This window comes from Chrysochloris asiatica, unplaced genomic scaffold, assembly GCF_000296735.1.
Source record: "Chrysochloris asiatica unplaced genomic scaffold, ChrAsi1.0 scaffold00174, whole genome shotgun sequence".
Taxonomy (NCBI): domain Eukaryota; kingdom Metazoa; phylum Chordata; class Mammalia; order Afrosoricida; family Chrysochloridae; genus Chrysochloris; species Chrysochloris asiatica.
In genome coordinates this window covers 5,603,635-5,613,723 of record NW_006408692.1, presented here as the reverse complement: position 1 = coordinate 5,613,723, position 10,089 = coordinate 5,603,635, and the positions used below count along the sequence as shown (strand labels likewise).

General features: G+C 38.3%; 1 protein-coding gene across 1 annotated transcript in view; it reads right to left on the bottom strand.

Moving 5' to 3' along the window:
- Positions 1-7,148: 7,148 nt before the first annotated feature.
- NEDD1 (neural precursor cell expressed, developmentally down-regulated 1) overlaps positions 7,149-10,089 on the bottom strand; it is a 68,446-nt gene continuing 65,505 nt past the window's right edge. Inside the window, exon 14 of the mRNA XM_006871806.1 lies at positions 7,149-7,465. Coding sequence (XP_006871868.1) covers positions 7,361-7,465 — 105 coding nt within the window. The 3' untranslated portion in view covers positions 7,149-7,360. The remainder of the gene's footprint in view (positions 7,466-10,089) is intronic.

Genomic DNA, 10,089 nt, shown 5'->3' with positions numbered 1-10,089 from the left:
ATAACCAATCACAGGATGAGAATCTTGTACATACTATTTATATAGTCCTACCCAATTATTTAGTTGTCCTGGTGTGACTCTGTGGGCTAATGCAGCAGACTGCGAAGCCATTTGAACTGCAAGGTCAGCAGTTCAAGCTCACCAGCTGCTCCTCAGAAACCTTATGCAATGTCACCATGGGTCGGAATCGACTCGATGGCACTTAACAACCCAATCATTTGGTGGGAGTTACAAAGAATATGTCAGAAGAGGCATATTAAGCAAGTTCACTGTACCACATAAGCCTAAAAGGTTTAATCCAGACTCTTAATTACTTCATCTTCTTCATACAAATAGAAATTACTGATAACTCAAAAGTTCTTACCTTAAGAAAATTCTAGACACACTTCATTAGACAACACATTGTTGCTAGGTACAGTCAAGTCAGTTCCAGCCCATATAAACCCTATGTACAAGAGAATCAAACTGTTTGGGCCAGCATCCTCCTCAAAATTGTTCAATTTGAGTCCACTGCTTCTACCAGTTTCAATCCGTTTCACGGGGGTCTTCCTCTTTTTTGTTGAACTCCACTATTCCAGGAGTTCTTCTCCAGGAGCTGGTCCCTCCTGAGAATATATATGGTCAAAGTACAAGAGACAAAAGCTCGCCATCCTCACCTTCTAGCTATATTTCTTCCAAAACAAGTTTGCTTTTCTTCTGGCAGCCCATGGTACTTTCAATATTCTTTTCTAACACCATAATTCAAATGTATTGATTCTTCTATGGTCTTCATTATTCATGGTCCAACTTTCATATGCATATGAGGTGACTCAAAATGAAATGACTTCAGTCAGTTGTACTCAGTCAGTCATCAAACTGACATTCTCACTCATTAGTTAGTACTTTAAAGGTCTTGTGCAGATTTCCAATTGGTCCGTTGATTTCTTGACTGCTGCTTCCATGAGTGTTGATGGTGCAGCCAAGCAAAACAAAGTCTTTGACAACTTCAAACTTTTCTCCATTTATCATGATGTTATTGGTTTAGTGGTGAGGATTTTTATTTTCTTTACACTGAAGTGCAACCCATACCAAAGACAGTGGTCTTTTATCTTAAGTACTTTAAGTCTTCTCACTTCCAACAAACAAGGTTGTATTATCTGCATTTTGCAGGTTGTTAATGAGTCTTCCCCAAGTCCTGATGCCATGCTTTTCTTCATATAATCCAGCTTCTCGGATGATCTGTTCAGCATACAGATGGAATAAGTACGGTGAAAGAATACAACCCTGACATACCCCTTTCCTGATTTTAAGCCATTTAGTATTCCCTTGCTCTGCTCTAGCAGTTGCCTCATGGTCTGTGTACAGACTCCCCATGAGTACAATATGTACCCTGGAATACCTATATAATTCAGCAATCCCTCTACTTGATAAGTAGCCTATAGAAATAATAGCACCAATACAAATAGATGTATGTACACCATGTTCATGGAAGCACAATTCACAACAATCAACGCAAGAATGAATAAACAAACTTTGGTACATAGACACAATGGGATACTATGTGACACTTAAAGAACACTTAAAGAAGCTGCAAAACATCTCATAACATGGGTGAACCTGGAGGACGTTATGCTGAGTGAAATTGCTCTTCAGTGCCAGAGTCAGTTCCAACTCATAGTGATGCTGATGACTGGCTGTTGGGTTTGAACTACCAACTTACAGCACTACACTGGGACTCCTGCATGAAATTAATCAATCCCAAAAGGTCAAATATCGTATGAGACCAGCACTGTAAAAGGTCAAAAGAAAAATGTTTTCATCCACAGGCTACAGGGTTGTTGTTGTTGTTGTTGTTAAATGCCTTCGAGTCGGATCCGACCCATAGCGACGCTATACAGGGTTTCCGAGGAGCGACTGGTGAGCTTGAACCGCCGACCTTGCAGTTCAAACGGCTTTGCAGAGGATAGATATCATTAAGTTAAATGACTGTTGTTGTTAATGTCACCGAGCTTGTTCTGGTTCAGAGCAACCCTGTACAAGGTTTCCAAGGAGCGGCTGGTGAGCTTCAACTGTCGACCTTGTGGTTCAAGTTGAACTTGCAGTCCAGTGCTATATCCCACAGTGTCAGGCAAGACAATACACAACAAAAGGGAGGTTGGCAAAACAATGATGACGGTGAAGAGAGACACAGGGAGGAATGCAAGAGTTAAAGCGAACAGAGATGGAGGCAGAGATGATAACATGGCTGGAGTGGCTGGAGACTTTAGACTCAGGGAGGGAGAGGGGCTATGGAAAAAAAAGAGAGAGAATTAAGGTCAAAGGGAATACAGTATTGCCATGTACACAATCCTGCAATTATCGGGATCTACAGGAGACAAATGGATAGATACACAGGCTGACCAAGTGCGGGAGGGAGAGTAGGAGTATACTTATAGATATATAAAAAGGTTTGACAAGAATTTATCTGCACATGGATATTTACCTTTGCTGGAAACATATCCATGAATGCGGTAAAGCATACAGGGCAAAATCATGAAAACTTCTCAGACATCACAAAACCCTTGGAGAGAATGAGTTGCTGGGGCTGGGGGTTCAGGCCCATGGTCTCAGGCCCATGTCCCCAAAGACAGTGTTCTACATCCTACCTGTGTGAGTAATGTCTGAGGCCTTAAGAGCTCATAAGCAGCCATCTAAGGTGCAGCTATAGGTCTCTCCCTGTGCAGAGGAAGTAAGAGTAATGAAAATTGATGATGTTTGGAAGCAGTCAGTCCAATGGACTAATGGAACACATGAGTATCAGTCTCCACAACCCTGAGACCAGGACTAGACGGTGTCTAGCTACCACTGCCAACTGCTCTGTATGGTGTCACATGAGAGAGTCCTAGACAGAGTATGAGAAAAAGTGGGACAAAACTCAAAATTATTTTTTTAAAAATCACAGTTCCTTGTCAGAAAGTGTGTGAAAGAACCTTAGACTATGGCCCTTGGTCATTCCTCAGGTCTGGAGCTGGACAACCCTGGAGGCTCAATTTTCAGGTGAGCAGTAGACAGGTACATAGAGAGGACAACAACATAGTGAGGAATACACACCATGCCATTCAAGGTCAAAAGGGCAGCATTTACCTAAGGGCAAAATTCAGAAGGGATGGGAATTAGGAGGGAGCAAGATTCACAGGGAGGAAGTGAGTAATTGAACAGATTGTAATCATTGAAATGAAATAAATGATTCTTTGTTGAGTGTAAAACTTATGATCTGCTACATAAACCTTTACTCAATTAACACACACAAAAACAACAAACATAAAACCAAGCACAAAAGGTCTTTATACCTCAGTTCCTTTTACCCAATATAACATGTCCAGAATTCAAATAAAAAATTATAAGGCATGCTAATCGGAAACCCTGTACAGGGTCGCTATGGGTCGGAACCGACTTGACGGCACTTAACAACAACAACAACAACAGGCAAAAAGCAGTCTTAAGAGACAAACTAAGCATCAGAGCCTAACAGTAGTGAATATTCATTTACATTCCCCTCAGTCTTGTTGATACGGAGCTCTGGTAGCGTAATGGATACAAATTGGGCTGCGAACCTTCAGGTCAGCAGTTTGAAACTACCAGCAGTTCCGTGGGAGAAAGATGAGGTTTTCTGCTCTGGTAAAGATTTACAGCCTCGGAAACCCTGTTCACGGTCACTATGAGTCGGTTCCGACTCCATGGCACACACCATCTTGTTGATAGTTACATATTTCACTTTTATTTACTAACCATATGATACTTTATTATTTTAGCTTAAATAATCCATCACCCTTTAAATAAAATTTACAATAAGAAAAAAAAAATGTCTTTTACATTTGAGCACACATTTACCTTTTCTTTATTCCTTTGCAGATATAGATTTCTAATTGGTATAATTTTCTTAATTAAAGGCATTCATTAACATTTTCTTTTAATAGTAGTCTGTGTTGAATTCTTTCAGCACTTCTTGGTTTGAAGAGTTTCTATTTACTTGTGTGTTTGAAAGATAGTTTCATTAGGTATAGAATTCTACGTGTTTTCTCTTTCGGAGTCTTTAAGATATTGGAACACTGTCTACGAGATTCCTATATTTATTCCTCAATATCTTTTCTCTCCAGCTACTTTTAAGAATTTCAAACTCTAAATGCCAAAAGAAAATCATCAAGACATAAACTTTTTAAACCAAAGACAAGGAAAACGTCCTTAAAGCAGCCTGGAAAAATGAAAATTTACCTATAACTAACTAATAAGACTAAGCACTGACTTCTCAGCAAAAAACCCACGCTGGCAAGAAGACAATGTTGGTGTTGTCAAGTGCCGTCAAGTCGATTCCGACCCACAGAGACCCTGTATAGGGCTTCCAAGGAGCAGCTGGTGAGCTTGAACCCCAACTTTGCAGTCTGACGCATTAGCCCACAACACATATAAAACTGACAGAAAAGCAGCCAAGCAAGAATCATGTACCCAGCAAGATTTCCCATCAAATACGATGGTAAAATTAGGACATTTCCTGATAAATAGAAATGAAAATAATTTAAGAAAAAACAAAACAGACTACCCTCACAAAAATCTAAAGGGAGTTCTTTGGACAGAGAAGCAACAACAGCAGGTAACACCGTGAGATTATCACACATGACACTACCACTCAGAACTCTACCCAGATATACAAATATCCAAAGTAAAACCACCTTACAAAACTGAAAACAGGAAACCACTTTGCAACAAAGACTCCCCATAAAGTAAAAAGTGGGAATAATGTAATTACAGAACTTCCAAATGAAGAACATTTCAACAAATAGATAAATAAGCCTAAGTAGAACCCTAAAACTCGGGTGCACAGTTGTTGTTGTTATGTGCCGTGGAGTCGGTGCACAGTGGCTCCACACAATAAGCATCAGACTGCAAACCACAAGGTCAGAGGTTCCAGCCCACCAGCCAATCCACAGGAGAGAGACGAGGCTTTCTGCTCCTGCAAAGGTTTACAGCTCACAGGGTCACTATGAGTCAGATCAACATGACGGCACTTAGCCACAATCACTGTACAATTAGATCAAGCCTTAATTTGCAGACCTAGCCCAACTTCTACCCTCAACACTAACCTCAGTCCAAGCCACGATCCAAACATGATATGGATTGCAGACCTAGCTATAGCCCTAAACCCTAACTCCTTACTACTACCCTCCCCTTCAAGGAAAAAAAAAAAAAATGTTCCTGTCACTGATTTTAAGCAGTTTTAGATCAATACCCTGTGCCACTTGATGTCTAATATCTGAAAACTATTAAACATATTTTGCCATTTTTAAATTTTAAACTGGGAAGCTAAATCAAACAAAACCCACTGACATCAACTCCAACTCATAATGCCCCTAAAGACCAGCCTAGAACTAACTGCCCCACAGTTTCCAAGGCTGTAAGTCTTTACAGCAGCACACTGCCACAGCTTTCTCCTGTGAAGCAGCTGGTGGCTTTGAACTGCCAAGCATCGGGTTAGCAGCCAAATGTGTTAGCCACTGCACCACCAGGGCTCCTAAGCTAAGTCAAATACCTATTATTTTATCTAGACCAAAGGCAAAAATCCAATTTCAAATCTCCATTTTACCACATGTAGCTTTATACTTTAATTTAGCTTTTAAATGTCATGATAAAAATGACCCATTTATACATATAAATTTACTAAAATTGTTTTATTTATCCCACCCCTTTTGATACATTTTATGTGTATTTATAGAAAAAAGACAGTAAGAAAATATCAATAGATTTGAATACAGCATATAAGTAAAATGCAAGTATGTAAGTCTTCTAAACCTGTTTGATAATGACATGTAAGGAAACTTGTTTTACAAGTCATAATGCTTGTGTAATCTGCTAGGAAAAGGGTCCCATTAACAAGCCCTTTATGCTCCAATAAAAATGTATTTCGTCTCTGGGCAATGCTGGGGAAAAGCAGTATTCTTGTTTCCATTTCTTTCAGTAATTATTAGTATGTTTAATTATTAAATATACCCATTAAATTTTTCCATCACTTTGGAAACCCATAAAGTTAGTACACTACATATATATATCTACATAGTACTTTCAGTTGAGAAGTCAAATTTGGACACTGTACACAACGGACATAGAGAAAAGCTTTGGGACAAAGAAGGTAAGGGAGCTAGCTAGTAGCCTGGCTAATGTGCAGGTCACAGCATGAGGTCACACATCCACCCACTGGAAAAGATGTTGAAGTTCTTTTGATCATTTTCTAAATAGCTCTGTGCTACAGACAGTGATACAAAACTAGTATACACAGCACATAAACAATTAGATGACATTAATGACAGAAATTACATACCAAACAAGCTACACTTTACATTTGGGAGAAAAAAATAACCAATAATATTGTAATATTTGGAGTCCCGGTGTGGTGCTACTGAATAAGCATATGACTGCTAACCACAAGGTCAGTGGTTCAAACCCACCAACCACTCCTTGGAAAACCCTACATCAGTTATTAGTCAGAACTAACTCCACTGTATCACTTAACAACAGTGCAATATTTAGTATACAATATGAAATTCTCACTGGTTATAAGCTGAATCATTTTGACTGGAACATTATATACCATTAATTTATGAGACAATGAACAGATATATACACAGTTCTAGCTGAATCTTAAAAGCCCCTAAAAGTATTTTCAGGTAAGGTAAAGTAAACTCAACAACAACAACAAAATACTCAAGTAGAAGTAGAGTTGTGTTAGAAATACAATACACTAAAATACATGCAATACATATAGTTTAATCTGTGCAATTAAAAATTCCAAAAATTATCTTGTCAAATGTACAAGTAATAAATAATAGTCATACTTGACTTCGAGTGAACAAAATAATTACTAACCAACCCTGTGTTTTATTATCTAATTACTCAGAAACACCAATGGCCATTTTTAAATTACTTTTCCATAAAAATAGAAGGCATATCAAACTCTTCAACTGTCAAAACCCCAAAAAAAATCTGGAAGGCAATTTGTCAATCAAAAATAGATCTGCTAATAAAAGTGCTTTTAAAGCATATATAACAAACTTTTTAACACACATTTTTCTTATGAAAAAGGTCACTTAGTGTATAGCTAAGGCTTTTAGAAAATAAAGATCTTGGGGACTTTCCTATCAGGCAGGTGACATATTATACATTGCTTTTCATATAAAAATAAACCATTTTTAAGTCAGAGAAGATGAAATAACAATTTGTGTAAAAGTCCATCATCATTCTTTTATGTGAAAGCAAAATTTTCCAGAGGCCATAAAAACAACACTGATTTTAGGTAGTTCTGTATTACTAGAAACATCACAATTTATAAAATATTAAGGTATGCATTGAAATTTCAATAGTGAGCACGGAGTCTTTTGTTTTCTTCTCGTAGTCTTTCAATTTCAGCCACTAAGCCTTCATTCACTGAGTATCTTTCCAGCAAAGAGTGCATTTCATTCTAGCAAAAGGGGGAAAAAATCCTTGTTAAATGATTGGTATTCATCTAGCAAACTATGTTTTACGTACATACTTTCAGTTGTCATTTTTCTCATGTTCACTTAACTAGCTAGATGATATTTCTTCACTTAACCACCTTTACTACCGTGTTAATATAAATGAAAGATCATTGGTGAAATTTGCATATTTGGGGGCTGGGGGCTGTGAAAAGTAGCCATAACAATTATAGGTTAAAAAGAAAGGTTGGATGATGGATAGGGTAGAAGTGCAGTGAAGTCCGTCCGTCATCAGCAATACCATAGAATACCAGGCGAAGTGGGTTCAAGGAAGAGCTCCAAAACTCTGAAATGCATAGGTAGGAACATTTAACAAGTTTGAAGGCTTATAGCAAGTGGAACTTGTAACAGAAGTAAGAAATCTCCTACTTTTGAATCTGCCAGGCTCAGTAGCCCTGAGCCAACAACCAGGGTGAGACCAAACAGCAAGACCAAGCAGGTGAGCAAGCAGATCCACCATGGAATAACGCCATGGGAACCTCAGAGCAAAGGTGGACAAAATACTCTGTCGTTTTTGCTTTGTTCTGATTTTCTTTTTAATTTTTTTTCTTTTGTTGTCTGTTCATTGGCCACCCACTGTTTGCACACCTCCGTTCTGGTGACTATAGGGGGTGCCTGAGTGAGTGGACACTCCCCATCCCCACCACTGGTGGGTTCTTCTGTCACGCATGCGCACAAATACTCTCAGCCCAAGAACCGGCCCTGAACTGTTTCTTAATAGGGAAAAGGCAAGAACAACGGGTGTGGAGAGGTAAAGAGTTTAAAAACAAAATAGGCCTAAAATTAAATTAAATCCTGAGGTATAGCATAACAACCAAAAGTGGCATTTTGGAATCTATCAGATGGCCTTGAAGGCAAGAAGCTGAAAGAGGACATTAAAGTCATACTCATATTAGGCTACAGATTTTTTTCTTTCTTTCTTCTCTCCCTCCTCTTACCTTTCTGCGATTATAGACTACAGCAGTATCAAATATAATTTTTTTGTTGCTGTTGATTTTTTTGGTGTTTTTTTTTCCCCTTGCTTTTTGCTATTTTATGCTCCAGTTTTTACCTTTGGGGGACTCTTTCTCTATATGTTACCCAAGAAGAGACAGTAACTGCTACAATATAGTCAAGTTACAATCACACTCTATAAAACACCAAAATCCAGACAAGAACCAATACCAACTGCCATACACCAGGGAGGCAGACAACACCTGTGAAAGTTACTCTGTGTTAAGCAATACAAAGAGTGAAAAGGGAAGCCCACATCCTGATGACATCTACCTAGAGGCAATCAGGAAGCATATAGAATAACAAAACATACACTCAATTAAGTATTAAGGCCACAGATAAACACTAAACATGTCAAAGAAGCAAAAACAGATGACCATATCAGCACATGTCCAGAAATGAGATAAAATGTTTAAGACAAATGACCTAGAGGTAGACCTGGACTACATTCTGGAAGGAGGGCAGGCCTTGGAAATGCCTGAGAAGGATTCATAAAAATTATAAAATGTTTCAAAACACTTTACAATGGAGTTGATAAAAAGAAAAGGAAGAAGTCAGGAAAGCGCTACAGGAACAAACAAATAAGACAGAAACATCACTGGAAACCATTCAAAACCTACAGAAAGAGGTCCAAACAATCAATAATAGACTACGAGAAATAGATAATACACTGAAAGGGCAAAGAAGTAGAATAGAAGAGATGGAAGGCACAACTAGTGAGCTGGAAGACAAATCTCTCAATACCACTAAGACAGAAGAGCAAACAGAAAAAAGGATTAAAAAAATATGAAAAAGGTCCAAGATTCATGTTGGACAAAATGAAGAGGAATAACTTAAGAATTATTGGCTTTCCAGAACAGAAACAATCACACAAGTCCACAGAGAAAATAGCTGAAGAATTGCTGGAAGAAAATTTCCCTAACATCCTGAAAAGTGAAAAGATAAAACATTCAAGAAGCTCAATGAACCCCAGGAAGGACAGACCCCCAAAAGAAAATCACCAAGACATATCATAATCAAGCTCTCCAAAATCAAAGACACGGAGAGAATCCTGAAGGTAGCTAGGGAAAAGAGAAGTGTTACATACAAAAGCAAGCAAGTCAGATTAAGCTCAGAACGCTCAGCAGAAACCATGCAAGTATGATGGCAATGGGGAGACAGATATATAAAACACTGAAGGAAAAAAAAAAAACTGTCAACCAAATATCCTTTATCCAGCAAAGCAATCAATCAAATATGACGGTGTAATCAAAACATTCCAGGATGAACAGAAGCGAAGAGATTTTGCCAAAGCCAACACTGCACTACAAAACATCCTAAAGGAAGTTCTGTGGACTAAGAACGAACAAAACAGACAACAATCAGAGACTGGCATAGGTTGCAGCACCTCCCAGAACTAAATTGACAGAAGGAAGACTCGAGAACAGAACAAAACTATAAGAATAAACTCAGAGAATCTGGGAGGTCAGCTATGATCAAGCCAATTACAATGTAAAAAAAGGTAAACACATAGGAACAAAAATCCAGATGGTGAGAAGGTCAGGTACATTACAGGATAGAATAGACTGCACTAAAT